The sequence below is a fragment of the Neophocaena asiaeorientalis genome, unplaced genomic scaffold (genome assembly GCF_003031525.2).
Source record: "Neophocaena asiaeorientalis asiaeorientalis breed wild unplaced genomic scaffold, Neophocaena_asiaeorientalis_V1.1 scaffold243, whole genome shotgun sequence".
Taxonomy (NCBI): domain Eukaryota; kingdom Metazoa; phylum Chordata; class Mammalia; order Artiodactyla; family Phocoenidae; genus Neophocaena; species Neophocaena asiaeorientalis.
The window spans coordinates 559929-579131 of record NW_020173113.1 but is presented as its reverse complement, the minus strand read 5'-3'; the positions used below and the strand labels follow the sequence as shown (position 1 = coordinate 579131).

At 41.8% G+C, this 19203-nt stretch overlaps 1 protein-coding gene across 1 annotated transcript; it reads right to left on the bottom strand.

Moving 5' to 3' along the window:
* Positions 1–1784: 1784 nt before the first annotated feature.
* Positions 1785–15446, bottom strand: ZNF674 (zinc finger protein 674). The gene is given in 4 exon segments (XM_024743527.1): positions 1785–2833; positions 2836–3273; positions 14805–14903; positions 15362–15446. Coding segments are annotated over 4 exon segments (1671 nt in total).
* Positions 15447–19203: the final 3757 nt, after the last annotated feature.

Sequence of the window (19203 nt, the reverse complement as noted above, 5' to 3'; positions counted from 1 at the left end):
TAATTGGAATTCATATACTTATCAGTTGGACCATTTACTACCTCTCTCCTCACCTGTAAAGTTTGTTAGCTGATAATTTAGGTAACAGTATTCAGTGGTTACAGAGTAAAGAACTATGGAGATAACTTATTTTTATCCAAAAAAATCACATACAGATATTACAATCACAGGACACCCATTTTTAAGATGCAAAACATATACTCAAAACCATACACTCAGACAACCACATGGAAAAGGAATAGGGAATATATAGACATATGTGAAAATGGGGTCTTTTTTTGTGTGTGTGTGTATCCGTGAGGAGGAAGGCGATCTCCACGTCTTACTCTTCCGCCATCTTCCTAAAGTCTCTCTGGGGTCATTTTAAGAAGAGAATTGTGTCACATATTAAAGACAAAGCTGAATGGGAAAATGGATTGGAAGACAGAATCAACTATGCACAAGATCATTTTACTGGTAGTTTCTGCAGACAACATTTTAAAAATTAAAAACTCAATAATCCTACCACCCAAGTGATAATCTGGATAGTCTGCTTAATAATTTGTTGTATTTCCTTCCGAGCTTTTTGTTCTGTGTCTACCTATACACACACACCTACAACAGATACAAATATAAAACAAATATATTTGTATACATATGTATGTGCAAATAATTTTACTCAGCATAAAACTGCTACTTTTCTGCCATCCAGAGTCACTGATATAATGGTGCATTATCCATCCTTGATGTATTTTTTTATAATATAAGTTATGTGGTACATTGTTTTATGTTTTTTCACTTAGCCAATTACCATGAACATTTCCCCAAATCCTCAAACATGAAAAAATTTTTAGTTAGTGCATACTATTCTATCTTATTGATATGTCAGTTTTTAATCAATTGACTATTGGATATTCAATTTATTTTTTTTCTATTTTAAATAGTATTATGTTAAGGGAGATAAGCTGAAAATTAAAGACCTTTTACTGACTAATAAAATGAGGCATAAATGTAACCATAAAATGATTACCCTTAAATATTAAGTTATAAGCACTGTTCCTAAGTGAGGTGTGTCAAAGCTTAATATATGCCTTTTCTGTAAGGGGTTTGCATTTCTGCACTGAAAGTGTTGATGAATATGTGTAAGATCTCCTGTTTGAGCTCCTTTGTTTCAGGGATCATGATGACTCATCCTCCGTCACACCACTTAAGGAAGCAATTTTTCTATTTTGTTTAAGAAGTAAACTGGGAGTTTGCCCTAGCTAGGATTAACAATTTTTGCTTTATATTTTTCTTTCAAAAATGTCATCCTCTACTCCACAGTGAACATATCTTAATTATTGAGTGCTTGTTTGCAACCTCTGCACCTTTCACACAAAATGTGTGGTATAGACTATGGAACATATTTCTCTCATAATTTCTAACACAGTTTTCTAAACTCATTAAATTCTTTGTTTTTCCTCAGCATAAATATTCTGATAGGTCAGCATAAATATTCTGATAGGCAAGGATATTTAAATTCTTTCTAAAGTCTTTTCCACATCAATATATTCACAGTTTTGCCACTTTTGAATTCTCTGGTATACAGTTCTCCACTTGTGTAAGAATTCTGCGTGAAAAATTGATCACATTTATTATATCCTTCTGGAATTATACTTTTGTGCCTTTTATTAAGTTAAATGAACATTAAATAATATATGAAGAGTTTTTGACATTTTTTGATATTTATAAGGTTACTCCCCAGGATGAATTGATATATAATATAATGAGGTGTAACTAGTGAAATTATCTCACAGTAAAGTATCTTAATAGGTTTTCTCTCCTGTATGACTTTTCTGATGTTTAATGAGAGTTGACTTCCCACTGAAGGCTTTGCCACATTCTCTGCATTCATAAGGTTTCTCTCCTGTATGAGTTCTGTGATGTATAATGAGAGTTGATTTCACACTGAAGGCTTTGCCACATTCACTACATTCATAGGGTTTTTCTCTTGTATGAATTCTCTGATGTTTAATGAGAGTTGACTTCCTACTGAATGCTTTCCTACAGTCACTGCATTCATAGGGTCTCTCTCCTGTATGAATTCTCTGATGTTTAGTCAGTGGTGACTTTTCATTGAAGGCTTTCCCACATTCGTTGCATTTATAGGGTTTTTCTCCTGTATGAGTTCTCTGATGTACAATAAGGGTTGACTTCTCACCAAATGCTTTCCCACATCTTCTGCATTCATAAGGTTTCTCTCCTGTATGAGTTATATGATGGACAGAGAGGTGTGATTTTCCACTGAAAGTCTTCCCACATATGCTGCATTCATAGGGTTTCTCTCCTGTATGAACTCTCTGATGAACAGAAAGGTGTGACTTTCCCCTGAAGCCCTTTCCGCATTTACTGCACTCATAAGGTTTCTCTTTTGTATGAGTTCCTTGATGTTTAATGGGGGTGGGTGTCTCATCAAAGGCTTTCCCATGTTTATTGCACTCAGGTTTCTCACCTGTATGAGTCCTTTGATGTGTAAGGCTGGACTTACCACATTTGATAGCTTCATAAAATGCTTGTCTAATGTGTGTTTTTTCATGTCTAATAAGGTGATATGAACTCTTAAAAGCTTTTGCACATTCACCACATACAAATGGTTTCTCTCCTGTATGAGTTCGCTGATGTTTAATCAGAGTTGACTTCTGGATAAATGTTTTCCCACATTCACTGCATTCATACGGCTTCTCCTCTGTATGAGTTCTCTGGTGTGCAATGAGGGTTGACTTTTGGCTGAAGGTTTTTGCACATTCACAGCATTCATAAGGTTTCTCTCTGGTGTGAGTTCTCTGATGTACAACAAGGTTTGCTTTCTGGATACTTTTCCACATTCAGAACATTTATAGAATTTCTCCCCAGTTTGAATTCTTGGACTTTTATTAAGGGATTGCTTATGGTGGAGGGCTTTTCCATGTTCATTAGGCTCAAAGAATTTCTCTCCAGGTTGAGCTTTATCAAGATTAGAATGGAAGCATAATTTCCAATATGCCTTACATTCATCATCTTTCTTTCTTACATAGCTTCTACTTTGACTAAGAAAATTTAAATTATGTTTTGAACACTTTCCCCATGAATCATATTTAGGGAGTCTTTGTCTTATAGAAACAAAGTTTGTGCTTGGATAAATGATTTTTCTGTATGTTCTGAATTTTGGGCCACTTCCATCCTTCAGTGTTTCCTTATCAACGGATGCAGCTTGCCACAGAGGTTTGTCTTGGCTTTCCTTATGATTATCTATTGGGTCACCAACTTGCCAGAATTCTAGGGAAAAAATGCAACGAATCATCAAACTTATAAATATTTCTACTATAATGTTACGGCATGAAATTCATTCATAAATGCCCTGCTGTGAACTCCTATTAATGGACCTGAGCTGATGTGGGTGAACCCTCCCTATGCTCCACCACCACCACCTCCCTCAACTGTAAATACAAACAAATACTGGCCCACATTTAACAGAAAATAATTTAATACCCAGTCAAGCTCAAAACCAAGAAAAGAAAGTTTTTAGGTGTCAAAACTGAAGTGAGAGTTTAAAATGATGGGGTGAACAGAAACTGAAGGTTGAAGATTTGCAGGGGAATCCAGACCACAGGGCACAAATGTTCAGGAAACTAGAATATAATCTTCACTTAAAGTAGGAGCCACAAAGGGCATCCATGTGTGTTAAACAGGAACTAGAAAGACTCCCCACTGGTCAAGGAAACTGGAAAGAAGGATATTATATATAAGAAATCAAAAGCCTGATATGATACTATATATAGAAATCCCTAAAGACTCCACACAAAAACTACTAGAACTGATAAATTCAGTATGGTAGCAGGATACAAGATTAACATCCAGAAATCAGTTACATTTCTTTACATTAACAGTGAAATATCAGAAAGGGAAAGTAAATAAACAACCCCTTTTAAAATCACATCAAAAGGATGAAATATATAGGAATAAACTTGACCAAAGAGGTGAAAGACTTATATGCTGAGAACTATAAAACATTGATAAAGGAAACTGAAGAGGGTTTGAAGAAAAAATATCCCATTGTCTTGGATACAAAGAATTGTTAAACTGGCCATACTACCCAGAGCAACCTATAGATTTAATGCGATCCCTATCAAATTACCCATGACATTTTTCACAGAACTAGAATAATCCTAAAATTTATATGGAACCATAAAAGACCCAGAATTGCCAAAGCAATCCTGAGGAAAAAGAACAAAGCAGGAGGCAAAACCCTCCCAGACTTCAGACAATACTACAAAGCCACAGTAATCAAAACAGCATGGGATCGAGGGGGAAGATGGCGGAAGAGTAAGACGTGGAGATCACCTTCCTCCCCACAGATACACCAGAAATACCTCTACACATGGAGCAACTCCTATAGCACACCTACTGAATGCTGGCAGAAGACCTCAGACATCCCAAAAGGCAAGAAACTCCCCACATACCTGGGTAGGGCAAAAGAAAAAAAGAAAAAACAGAGACAAAAGAATAGGGACGGCACCTGCACCAGTGGGAGGGAGCTGTGAAGGAGGAAAGGTTTCCACACACTAGGAAGCCCCTTCACGGGCGGAGACTGCGGAGGTGGAGGGGGGAGCTTCGGGGCCGTGGTGGAGAGCACAGCAACAGGGGTGCAGAGGGCAAAGCGGGGAGATTCCCGCACAGAGGATTGGTGCCGACCGGCACTCACCAGCCCGAGTCCTCAGGCTGGTGCAATGTTATGCTGGCCTCTGCCGCCGCAGGCCCGCGCCGCACTCTGTGCCCCTCCCTCCCCCCCGGCCTGAGTGCATCAGAACCCCCGAATCAGTAGCTCCTTTAACCCCGTTAGAACCTAGGGGTAAGACGGGAATGAAGACACAGACCTACTACAGCATGGATTTGAGGATATGGGGAGGGGGAGGGGGAGGCTATGACGAGGTGAGAGAGTGGCATGGACATATATACACTACCAAGCGTGAAGTGGATAGGTGGTGGGAAACAGCCGCGTAGCACAGGGAGATCAGCTAGGTGGTTTGTGACCACCTAGAGGCGTGGGATAGGGAGGGTGGGAGGGAGGGAGATGCAGGAGGGAAGAGATATAGGAACATGTGTTATGTATAACTGATTCACTTTGTTATAAAGCAGAAACTAACACACGATTGTAAAGCAATTATACTCCAATAAAGATGTTTAAAAAAAAGAATCTATATAAATCAAAAAAGACAAACACCCCAACAAAAACACAAATATAGGGTATGCACAGGTTAAGTCACAGAAGAGGAAATCCAAACAGTCAACACCAAATATGAAATGACAAATACTTTTACTCATAATCAGGGAAACGAAAATTATAATAAGATACCAACTCATACTTAACAGATTACCAAAATGTAAAGAGTGTGCCCATACTACAATTCTAGAGAGAAAGAACAGTGCCATCACTGCAGAATGTTCTATTGTGCAGTACTGGTCTGAGTCATACATTGTCTGTATCATCAGTATGGCTGCATAAGGTTACAGAGCTTTGCATTTTTACATTGACACTTCCTGTTCAAAAGCTGAAGTTTCAGATATTTGAGAAGCTACATCTGCCAACCCAGCTGCAATCCATGCTCTTAGGGAATTGGTTTAACATGATATTTATTAAAACCCATGTAACATCATGGTGACTATAGTTAATAATACTGTATTGCATACTTGAAAGTTGCTAAGAGAGTGAATCTCAAAAGTTCTCATCACATGGATAAAGAAGTATGTATATTGTACATACATACAATGGGATACTACTCAGCCATAAAAAAGAATGAAATAATGCCATTTGCAGCAACATGGATGGACCCAGAGATTATCATACTAAGTGAAGTAGGTTCAGAAAGAGAAAGACAAATACCATATGGTACCACGTATATGTGGAATCTCAAATATGACACAAATGAACCTATCTACGAGACAGAAGCAGACTCACAGACATAGAGGACAGACCTGTGGTTGCCAAGGGGGAAGCGGGTTGAGGGACGGATGGAGTGGGAGTTTGGGGTTAGCGGATGCAAACCATTATATATAGAATGGATAAACAACAAGGTCCTACTGTATAGCACAGGGAACTATATTCAATATCCTGTGATAAACCATAATGGAAAAGAATATAAAAGAGGATGCGTATATGTATGTATATATGTATCTCTGAATCACAACATCGTAAATCAACTATACCTCAATTAAAAAATCTATTATGAAATTGTTTTATAAACAATTTTTTAAATGTTCTTATCACAAGAAAATAAAAACATTTTTAAAACCCCACTCTTTCTGTCTCAAAGGCTGGTAATAAAATACTACCAAGTGCTTCCCCAGTCCAGAGGCCTTTGCAGGACTTAAAATGAGTAGGCCAAAACCACTTAATGTCCCTCAGCAGTAACAGACACCTTAAAACTATGAGTATTAAGGTTGAAGAAGCTGAGGAAGAAACTTTCTTCAGAGAGAGCTGTTGGGAAGCTGTGGCGTTTTCTCTAACAATAGGGGCGGGAGGAGTACATTAGCCTCAGCCCTAATCTAGTAAGAAAAACTTCAAGGAGACAACTTGCTTGATATACGCCGAGTAGAGTTTTGGGGATGCGGGGGACTTAGCACCTGATTTGCACCTAGAAAACCTCTACAGGTGACAGGCAGGGTTAGGCAGTCTGTGACCACAGAAAAGAGGTTGCATGGGGGGTGAAGAGATCAATCTGCAGATCCCACCACACACACATACTCCACAAGCCAGATGTGGACCCTCTGGATAGGAACAGGATTGGGTTACTTTGGAGAGAGAGCTTTCTGCTAATATCAAGGTGACCTCAGCAAATAGAGATTGGAAGTATACAATGGTGCTGCAGGGTGAGGGTGGGGAGGAGATATATTAAATAACTTGTTGGAAAAGAGGCACTGTCTATATTGAGGAAACTGCAGTCAAGGTTCCTAGCTGGGACGTCTCCAAGGAAACCATAAACATGCCAGGGACAGGAAGAATCAGTCTTTGGAAATCTGCCACATGCTGAGGGCATCAATATCAGATGACATCTTTATCAGTTAGGGCAAACTGTTTTTGTCCTTTGTATGTCCTTCCTTCCTCACTTGCTTCACCCAAGGAGGCAGAGATGGCCTAGTTGTTGCGTAGGGGAGTGAGGGGGAGTAAAGAAAGAAAAAGCTGAGCACGCTTCCTTTGCTACTAAAAACTCCAGCCTGAAGCACTGAAGCAGGCATTAGCTGGGGGAGAGATTTCCCTTTAAATGAAGTTCATAGTTTTCACTTCTACATGTGATTAGACTTTTTTTTTTAACTAAAATGAGACTACCACACACCCTCAGAAATTAAAAGGATAATAAGGAAATATTGTAAACAAATTTATGCCAATAAATTTGACAACTTAGGTGAAATGGACAAACTCCTTGAAAGACAAGTTACCAAAGTTTTTGTTCATGAAGAAATAATCTGAATAATCCAATATCTATTAAAGAAATTGACCTTGTAGTTTAATGCTTTCCCACAAAGAAAACTCCAGGCCCAGATGAGTTCACTGGGGAATTCTATCAAACTTTTAAGGAAGAAATAACACCAATTCCATACAAATTCTTCCAAAGAACTAAAGAGGGGATGGAATACTTCCTAGCTCACTCTATGACTTCACTATCTTGATTGTGGTGATGGATTCTTGGGTGTGTGCATGTCAAAACTTATCCAATTATGCACTTTAAATATATGCAGTTTTTTGTATGTCAGTTATACCACAAATACAGAGGCTAAAACAGCTAAATCAGTACTTAGAGGCAGTCATAGCATTCACAATGCTTATATTAGGAAGGGAAGCTATCAAATCAGTGATCTAAGTTTCTACCTTATGAAACTAGGAAAAGAGAAAATTAAATTCAAACTAGCAGAAAAACAGAAATAATAAAGATAAAAGCAAGAACGAATGAAATCAAGGTTTCCATTTCTAGCCACAGTGGAGTATGTCTACTAGAGCCCCTGTCTCCAGCTGATTATTACAGCTAAAAACTCTGGACAAAATATATAAAGCAGCTACTTAGGACTCTGACAAGTTAAAAAAAAAAAAAAAAGCAGGTAGACTCTGAAGGTGAGTCAAAAAGTGGAGAAGCAGCCCATACACCAGTGAGTTTCTTTTTTGTCCCTGCTCTTTTTTCACAAGACTTTGTCCCAATGGCATACAAAATTCCAGAAGTCCTGAGCTCATCCAAGAGCTGTGTATACAAGGGAAAGCAAAGCCTCACACCAAAGCTTTAAGAACTGAACAAAAGTAAGATTTCAACCACAGCTCAAGTCTAACACCTGAGTGAGAAATGCATGGAGACAACCATAAAACAGGAGAGCAAAGGCTCTGAAAACTGTACAAAGGCTTAAACCACCACACAAGACTAAAGTCTCAAATTAACCCCCAAATGGTGCATACACAACACAGATGCAAACAAGCACAGCAAAGGCTTTGAACACCGAACCAACCGGAATCAACACCCACAGAAGGCAAGACAAAACTAGTGGTTTGAATCTAACTAGGTTTATTACATGATAAACAAAGATTAAAAGGAACAAAACAATCACCCCTATCTAAGATAGAATCCAAAATCATTCAACATAACAAACAACTAGCAAAATGCGACCAATTCTCAAGGGAAAAGATAATCAACAGATGCCAGATGCTGGAAATACCAAAGACATTTAAGCAGCTGTTGAAACTAAGCTCTATGAGGCAAACACACTTGAAATGAATGGATAAACAGAAGTTCTCAACAGATACAGAAACTGTAAAAAAAAAAAAAAAAGAAATGGAAACTTTAGAACTAAAAAAGGCAATATCTGAAATTAAAAACAAACAAACAAAAACAACACATGGGATGAACTGAGCAGAACAGAGACGACAGGGGCAAGAGTCAATGAACTTGGAGTTAAACTGACAGAAATGATCCAACCTGCCAAGGTGAGGAGTAGAGACAAAAAAAAATGGGAAAAATAAAAGAAAGAAATACAGCAACAGGTATTCCTAGGACAATATCAAAAGGTCCAACATTCATGTCATTGGAGTCCTCAAAGGAAAAGAGACTAGTGCAGAAAAAAAGGTCTGAAGAAATAATGGCCAAAAAACTTCCCAAATTTGGAGAAAGACGTAAATCGACAGATTCAAGAAGCTCAGCATACCAGAAACAACGTAAACTCAAAGAAACACCCAGAAATATGACAATCAAATATCTGGAATGCAAAGTTAAAGAAAACATCTTGAATATAGCCAGGAAAAAAAAAAAGCACACTGCATATGAGGAAACAATGATTCAAATGACTGTGAGGTTCTCATCAGAAACCATGGAGGCCAGAAGATAATGGAACACCTTAAAAATACTAAAGGAAAAGAAATGTCAACCCAGAATTCTACACTGATGCAAAAATATTCTTCAAGAACGAAGACAAAATTTTAAAATTCTCAGGAGAACAAAAAGTAAGAGATCTTGTCACCAGCAGACCTGTTCTAAGAGAAATGATACAGGATCTTCTTCAGGGTGAAGGGAAATCATATCAGAAGGAAACGTGGAACTTCAGGAATAAATAAAGATCAACAGAAATGGTAAAATATCTGGTAAATATAGAGACTATTTTTCTCCTTTTGAATTCTTTAAGGTATGTATGACAGTTGAAAGCAAACATTATAACATCGTCTGAGCAGTTTAAAATATGAAAACCTATAACATAAAGGAGGGAAGGTAAGAGACCTATATTACTGTAAACCTTCTACATATGACTTGAAAAGTTAAAATATAAACTACAGGTGGTGAAAGGGTTAAGTATGTATATCTTAATCCCCAGAGCAACCACTAAAGTAAAAAAAAAAAAACAAAGGAGATATTGACAAAAAGCAAATAGATACGTTTAAAATGAAATATTTAAATTGCAGTTGCATTCCCTATGCAAGACCTATGCATTCAAAACTACAAAATATTACTGAGATGAATTTTTATAGACCTAAATAAATTGAGAGATACACTATGTTTGTGAATCGGAACACTCGATATTGTTAGTATTTCAATGACCCACAGATTCAAAGTAATCCCAAACAAAATTCCTGTAGGCTTTTGTGCAGAAATTGGCAAGCTGATTCTAAAATTTATATGAAAATATCAAGGACCAAAACATTATGAAAAGGAAGAACAAAGTTGGAAGACTCACAGTACCTGATGTGAACACTTAATGTAGGCTACAGTAATTAAGACACTGCGGTATTGGCAGGTAGACCAACGCTTATGTGCTCAACTGTTTTTGACAAGGGTGCCCAGGTAAATCAGTGGAGAAGAGACAGTCTTTCCAAAAATGCTGCTTGAACAATTAAATATGCATATGCCAAAAAAAGAAGAAAAACAATGACCCTTGCCTCATACCAGGTAAAAATATCCATCTCATCATTGGCCATAGGCCTAAATATAAGAGCTAAAATTATAAATCCTCTGAAATAAAACATATGAGAAAATCTTTGTTACCTTGGGTTATAGAATTATTTTTATATAGGGCACAAAAAGCATGAACCATAAAAGAAAAACTTGATAAACTGGACTTTATCAAAATTAAAAATATCTTTTTATGGAAAGACACTGTTAAGATAAAATCAAGCCACAGCATGGGGGTAAAAACTTGGAAAACACATAGCTGATAGAGGGCTTGCATCCGGAATATATAAAGAACTCTCACAACTTAATAATAACAAAAATGGCAACAAATTACAAAAAACAGTTCACCAAAGATGTATAGATGGCAAATAAACACATGAAAAGATGCTGAACATCAGTTACTGGAGAAATGCAAATTAATATCACAATGAGATACTCTTATACAGCTACTAGAAAGAAAGACTAACAATATTAATAATACCAAGTGCTGGCAAAGTAGCAAAACACCGGAACTCTCATATGCTGCTGCTGGGCATCCAAAATGGTACAGTTACACTGGAAAACAGTTTGGTAGCGTCTTGTGAAGTTGAACATACACTTACCACATGACCAAGCAATCCCACTCTAGATATTTACCTAAGAAATAAGAAAATATATGTCCACACAAAGACCTGAACATGAATGTTCATACCAGCTTCTTTCATAATAACCAAAAGTTGGAAAAAATTCAAAAGTGCATACCCTGGTCTATGGATAAGCAAATGGAGTATCATTCAGCTACAAATAGGAACAAACTGCTGATACACGTCACAACATGGATGAACCTAAAAAGCATTAAGGTAAATGAAAGAAGCAAGATACATAAGGCTGCATACTATAAGATTCATTTATATGACATTCTAGAAAAAACAAAACTAGAAGAAGAAACAAGATCAGGTGTGGGAGTAGGGGAGAAGTTTAATTGTAAAGGGGAACAAGGGAGTGTTTTAGGGGGAATGAAAATGTCCAATATCTTGATTGTGGTGGTGTTTAAATGACTATATATTTGTTAAACCTATAGAACTGTACACTTGAGAGGTGAACTCCATGGTATATAAATTATACCTCAATAAACCTCATTTTAAAGAAGAGAATGCAGTTATATCAGAATAAATATATCATGACAATACATGGAAAATGCATATGGAAATTACGTTAAAACATTACCATATACAACCCACTATCATATTGTGCTATTTATGCATTTCCTTTTATTAAACTACCTGTTAAGTATTAAGGATAGAAAAAATACTAACAAATATTTAATTCTAGTTAATGATATGCCTGTGGGAATATTTAGGTGTGAAGTATACTGATCTCCACAACTTACTTTGAAATGCATCCCACACAAAAAATAAGGGAGATTGATGGAACAACAGAGGAATTAGTACACAAATAGGAGATAAAGAAAATATAGCAAAACATTCATTGTAGAATCTAGGTGGTATTATATGGATGTTCAAACCATAATTCTTTTGCTTGTTTTGTCTGAAAATTTTCATAATAAAATGTTGGGGGAAAAAGGAGCTGATAAAGAACAGCAAAGTAAGCTCAAAGAAGTAGAAGTAGAAATAAAAGTAAAAGGAAAACGGAAAACACACAATAGAGAAAATTAACAAAGGTAAAAGTTCTTTCTGTGAAAAGCTCAACAAACTTAAAATAATAAATATGACAGTGAGGCTACTCTTGACACTTGGATCTTGATAGAAGATTTTTATTATCTTAGAATGACCAGAGAATTTATGAGACCTGTCAGAGATTTCATCCAGGGGCCAGAGGAGAATACAGGCCCTGAAGTAGCTTAAAGAATGGAGGAATGGGGGAAGAGAACCAAGCTGTTGTGCTCCTGTTTTCCATCCCACCTGACCTGTGCTCCTAGGTGATGGCCTTGCTAAGTCTCCCAGTCCTTTGAACCCTTCGCAGCGGACATTTAAAGCAATGAATCTGAACTAGACATGGGCTTCACAACTATCTGGGGTGTTACTCACAACGTGCATAACTAGGCCTACCCCAGATTTCTGAAACAATTTCTAGAGGGTGGGGCCTACTCATGAGTATCCCAAGGGTTCCACAGGTCACTATGTGATACACCTCCAGTTGACGACCACTACGTTTAAAAAAATATTTCGTATGGCTAATAACAATAATAAAAAGAGTGATAATATATATTGAGAACTTCCCTTATTCCAAGCACCCTTTTTGGTGCTTTACATTCATCAACTCATTAAATTCCGACAATCCTGTAAATTCTAGCATTAGCCCCATTCTACAAACAGGCAGAGAAAGGCTAAGCCACGCGTGCAAAGTGACAGCTTGTGAGTGAAGAAGCCAGAATCTGAATCCAGGCTGTGAGCACCAAAGCCCAAGCTCTTCACCACTGGGCTGTGGAAGAATAACAAACCTCCTTCCTCTGCTCCGGTCCAAAACAATGAAAGCAATACTTATCCAGTGCTTCTACCAGCCCCCCGCCTGGATGAATGAGAATAAGATGCAGGCTCTCGCCTCTAGGGGTTTGTGTTCCAGGCAGAGAAAAAAGCCACAGGCACTTGGCTAGGTTTTAAAAAAGTTACCAAATGGAATGCAAACCTAGAAGTTTAGCTATGTTATTTAAAGTTACAAATGTAGCTAACAAAGAAACAAAAAATAAAAATTTAATAAACATTGAGAAGAACAGGGGAGCAGAAGGCCGTGTAATTGAGGTAAATCCTTATTTTTTCATAGAGGGGAGAGAAAACTGAGAGCTCCAGAAATGCAGGTGTGTAGGTATACGCTGGACCTATGGAGATGCACATGAGAGGAATTAAAAACAAAAACCTTGAAAACAAGCTGTGCTTGGAGGTGTGACTGGGAATGCACCGAGATTACTTTGTACTCCAAATGTTCTGCAGACTTAGACTGAACATGTGCATGTGACACTTTTAATATAATACAGCTTGTAATATAAGTGAAATGTGACTCAAAGGGTGGAAGGTGCCTCTGAGTTTGCTTCCTCCTTCCTGTAAACACTGGAAGCATGATAAGGCATGCCATTACCAGACAAGAAACCCTGATGAATCTCTACAGGGCAGCAGATACGGGATTGACGGAGCAATAAAGAGGGAATTGTAGCCCAAAAAGTCCCTGGGAGAAGGTACAGGGAGGTGGGTGCACACGCCAGCAAAACTGTAGAGGCTCTGAGCGACAGGGTGCATCTGCCAGGCAGGAGTGGGCTCTGGGAAAGACAGCTGGGGAGTCACCTGGGATCAGCTGGGCCCGCGTCGGACTATAGCTGCAGCTGTGAAACTAAACTCTAAACAGCTGTTGAAAAGCAGATTCAGATTCAGTCAATCTGAGGTGGCTCCCAAGAGTCTGCACTTTTACGCTGAGGCCGGGCCATGCCCAGGCTGCTGGTCCACGAACCACAGTGAATAGTTACAGCGCTCCAGACAGACTTCTTCGGGAGGGGCCACTGAGTGGCCACTGTGAGTGGGAGAGAAAAGGAGGAAGACCAATATCTGAAGACTTTCTGGATAAGGGGCCCTGAGGAAAAAAACAAAGAAACAACAGAAAAGGAAAGAAGCAGCTCTGTCCAGAACTGAGACACTGCTCACTGAAGCATGCCATCGTGGGAGTAATATGCTCTCAAGTTTATTTTTTTTAATAAATAGAGATAACACAAAAGACAAAATAATTGAGTGGGAGGGAAGTATTGACAGGAGGAGGAATCTAACAACAGGCGGAATCAAGTCAGATTTGAAAGAGCCTCAGAGAAATAAGAAAACAGAAACCTGTGTGAAGTGGACACTGTTTAACCACAAAGTGAGGGCAGAAAAGGGCATGGTGGTACTTGGCCTGGTGGAGCTGAAGGTCACTAGCAAAGCTTTTTTGTCCATCCCAACTCCAGTAACCCAGGTAGGATAATTTCCCTGAGGTTAAAGACTCTGCGTTTCAGACTTCGAGGGCCCACAGTATGCCAAGTAAAGAGGAAACATCACCCCTCCATCTGCTTGTCTTCTGATGAACACACAAATGCCCAAGAGATGGGGAAAGTCCCAACAGCTTCCAGAAAGGAGAGGGAGGAGGAAGGAGACAAGGCTGGGCACGTCTCCCTAGCCACCCAGATGCTGGAAGGTGGAGACGGGATCTACAGAACAGCAGTGGCTGCCTCTGTCTGAACCCCAAGAACAAGGGGCTGCAGAGGGGCAGCAGGTGGGGCATCGTGTGGATATCACAGCAGCTCGTTCCACCAGACCCGAATTGTGTCCCCAAGTCTGGGGTTTCTGAGAAGAACTCCTGGGCGCACCCCCGAGGCCAAGATCTCCCTGACCCACCAGGTCCCCTTGCCCTGGCCCAACTGGCCCGGCATGGGCTCACCTGCACACCTCCATGTTGTGCTTTCTCCAGCTGCCATCCTGGCCTCCTCTTCTCCTTGTCCCAACCTGGAGATCCTACCTGGTTGGGCCACGAGAAATCCTGTTAAGGGGAAATGACAGAGGACTTTCTAATTAACACATGAGGCATTCCGGAACCGAGGCCCATCCTTGCAGGGCAGAGATGGTCTGGCCTCAGTGACTGCCCCGTGAGCCCAGCTAGTGGGCCCTCAGTGCAGACCATCCACAGAGAAGGTGACAGCCCAGACATCCCGTGCAGGGTGCAAACGCCATTATGACTTCTTGACCGTTATCATTTACTAGTAAAATAGAAAGGAGAAATTATTACAAATCACCTCTTATCACACTGAGCCCTGGAGGTGATAGACCCTGAGCAAAGTCTGGAGGACAGGGACAGCTTGCTGTGGTTTGGAGGAAAGAGACAAACCGGAGCTGAGCGCAGGGCCGAGGGGAGGGGCGAGGAGGGAGGAGAGGCGCGGGTTAGAGGGAGGTTAAGGGCCAGGCATTGTTCACTTCCACATGGAGCTGGAAACCACTGACCTTGCGCCAGGCTCCTTCGGCCCTTCAGTGGGCCACCACCACCATGCTCCCGCCCCAATACTTCATTAGCTCCTATTATGTCCATTTGATCGCCATGCTCTCCCTTATTTGGCGGTGTTCAAAACACAGTTTCGCTTTTGTTAACCATTGCTACTGTAGCAATTCCTGCCTTAGGATCAGGACAACAGGGCTCAGCAAGATGCAGCTTTATGAGTCACTTCCCAGACCCAGTTACTAGCATCAAAATGAGAGGCAGCAGAGCTAGGTGATGGCCTACCTAGAGACCACGCTGAAAGGTCACAGACACACAGAAACCAAAGACACCTCTTTGGTCATCTAGTCAGGGTAGAGGAGATTCAACATTTCTGCTACAGGTAAGTTGGTTGTTTATACTATGGGACTGACTCAAATCCAAAAATAGCCCAGGGGACTTCCCTGGCCGAACAGTGGGTAAGACTCTGTGCTTCCACCGCAGGGGGTGTGGGTTCCATCCCTGGTTGGGGAACTAAGATCTGGCATGCCGGCGCGGGGCGGTCAAAAACAAAAAACAAACAAACAAAACAAAAATAGCCCATGGCACAAGAGGGAAAGATAATGATGTGTGCACAAATGTGTCAGGAGTGGAGAAAGTCCCGTGAGGCAGGTGGTCAATCTTTCCAGCCTGATCCTGCCTTTGCAGGCACCACAGCAGGGCAGCGTCCCTTCATCCGTCTGTAACTTTCATCCCTCTCCTCCAATAGGAGTTCAACTGACCACCATCACACAGCTCTTGATGGTGGCTAGAAGTTGAGTCACCGAGTCAGCCTTGCTCTCTCTCAGCTGAAGGAAGGGACAGAGGGCACTGCAGGTCCAGTTCTTCTAGGACCTGCTATCCTGTGAGCCCCTTCCCTCTAACCAGAGCATCTGGGTCTGTCCTGTGAGCCTTTTCCCTCTGCCCCTGGGGTCTGCGCTGGCGCTCCTCTTCCAACTCCCCTCAGAGGAGCTATTTTATTTCTAAGGAGACAGGACCCAAGGATTCAAAGACAAAGGTACCTTTGTCACCATTCAACAATTTGGAAGCAACTAAAGCTCCAGCAAAGGGGACTCAGATCAAAAATTAGACACGCAACATGGGAAATACCACATGGGCTTTAAAAATGCAATGCAATCCTGTTCTTATTTCTTAACATATTTAAAAGTAGGTTACCAGAAAGCAAGTGTAGTGCGATCTCCTTTGTTAAGCAATATGCATTTATTGAGGAAGAGCAGTGCAGAAGGGTGTTTATGAAAACGTTGACACTGCTTACCTTCCAGTGGTAATTCCACCTTTCCTCTTTTATTTACTTGCATTTTTTCATTTTTCACAATATCATTTACTAGTAAAATAGAAAGGAGAAATTATTACAAATCACCTCTTATCACACTGAGCCCTGGAGGTGATAGACCCTGAGCAAAGTCTGGAGGACAGGGACAGCTTGCTGTGGTTTGGAGGAAAGAGACAAACCGGAGCTGAGCGCAGGGCCGAGGGGAGGGGCGAGGAGGGAGGAGAGGCGCGGGTTAGAGGGAGGTTAAGGGCCAGGCATTGTTCACTTCCACATGGAGCTGGAAACCACTGACCTTGCGCCAGGCTCCTTCGGCCCTTCAGTGGGCCACCACCACCATGCTCCCGCCCCAATACTTCATTAGCTCCTATTATGTCCATTTGATCGCCATGCTCTCCCTTATTTGGCGGTGTTCAAAACACAGTTTCGCTTTTGTTAACCATTGCTACTGTAGCAATTCCTGCCTTAGGATCAGGACAACAGGGCTCAGCAAGATGCAGCTTTATGAGTCACTTCCCAGACCCAGTTACTAGCATCAAAATGAGAGGCAGCAGAGCTAGGTGATGGCCTACCTAGAGACCACGCTGAAAGGTCACAGACACACAGAAACCAAAGACACCTCTTTGGTCATCTAGTCAGGGTAGAGGAGATTCAACATTTCTGCTACAGGTAAGTTGGTTGTTTATACTATGGGACTGACTCAAATCCAAAAATAGCCCAGGGGACTTCCCTGGCCGAACAGTGGGTAAGACTCTGTGCTTCCACCGCAGGGGGTGTGGGTTCCATCCCTGGTTGGGGAACTAAGATCCGGCATGCCGGCGCGGGGCGGTCAAAAACAAACAAACAAAACAAAAATAGCCCATGGCACAAGAGGGAAAGATAATGATGTGTGCACAAATGTGTCAGGAGTGGAGAAAGTCCCGTGAGGCAGGTGGTCAATCTTTCCAGCCTGATCCTGCCTTTGCAGGCACCACAGCAGGGCAGCGTCCCTTCATCCGTCTGTAACTTTCATCCCTCTCCTCCAATAGGAGTTCAACTGACCACCATCACACAGCTCTTGATGGTGGCTAGAAGTTGAGTCACCGAGTCAGCCTTGCTCTCTCTCAGCTGAAGGAAGGGACAGAGGGCACTGCAGGTCCAGTTCTTCTAGGACCTGCTATCCTGTGAGCCCCTTCCCTCTAACCAGAGCATCTGGGTCTGTCCTGTGAGCCTTTTCCCTCTGCCCCTGGGGTCTGCGCTGGCGCTCCTCTTCCAACTCCCCTCAGAGGAGCTATTTTATTTCTAAGGAGACAGGACCCAAGGATTCAAAGACAAAGGTACCTTTGCTGGGACCATCACTTCAGGACCATGTCTCTGCCTCTGACCCGAGGAGCTCACCTCCTTCTGAGGCCTCAGACTGGGTCTTCTGTAGTCTAACTAAGGAAGCCCATGGCAGATCAGCTGGTGTCTGAAGCTGCTGAGCCGTGGGCTCAGTTATGAACCCTGACCCTGGAAAAGCAATGACCACACAGGCGATGCAATTAGTAACCTCCATGACGGAGCGAAGTTGAGGAAAACCCCAAAGTTTTCCTTGCCACCAGAAGGCACAGTGCCTCACTGTAGTTTTAAGAATTGACATTCAGTAAGAGCTGAATTACCGCCCGATAAGGTCTGGGCTCTGGAACGAAACTGACCGCCTGCTCTGCCGCTTTTATTCGTTTCATAAGAGGTCAGGGCCTACCGTGTGCCTGTTCTACTGTTCTACGGGTTCTACTGTTCTGCGTGAACAAAACTTCAGAGTTCCGCCATCTTGCGGAGCCATACTCTTAGCAGGGGAGATACAGACAGTGAGCCAGCAAAGTGATAAATGTAGGGTGCGTTTGTTGGAAAGGCATAAGCGTTATGCCGAAAAAACGAAAAAAGAAAAAGGATCCCTCCACTTTACTGTGTGACTTTGGTTAGGTTTCCCAGCCTTTCTATTCTTGCTTTCTCTCTATAAAACAAAGAGCATCGTAGTACCTCCTCACAGGGCTATTGTGAACAGACTACTGTGAAACACAGGGATGCCCGGCATTTACTAGGCACTGAGGAAACGGTCGCTGAATGAATCAAGATATGAACCAATCACTCGCTGACCCCCGTAGCCCCCCCTCCCCTCCCCACCGCGGCCCTGTCACTCAACACCCCAGGGACGCGACCTCATTGCCCAAGGCCCCTGCGACCTCCCCATTCAGCCCATCACCAACTCCGCCCTTCCTTACTCAACCGCCAGGATCCCGAGGTCTCAGGGCAGATAACAACCGGAAGCGTCAACTCGCACCGCCCTCGGGGTCAGCAGGGCACTTCCGCTCGCCGTCGCCCCGGGAGCCCGAGCGGTGTGCACGCGCAGGAGCGGGCTTTGGGGGCGGGGGGCAACACAGCCAATGGGCAACACGGCGCCTTTCGAGGACAAAGGATTCTGACGTGGTTCCCTCTGAGGTTAGATGGAGCGACGGGAGCGTGCGAGCATTTTCCGCGACGAGTCGTACGAGAGGCTGGGGAGGCGTGTCGGGCGGCGGGAGG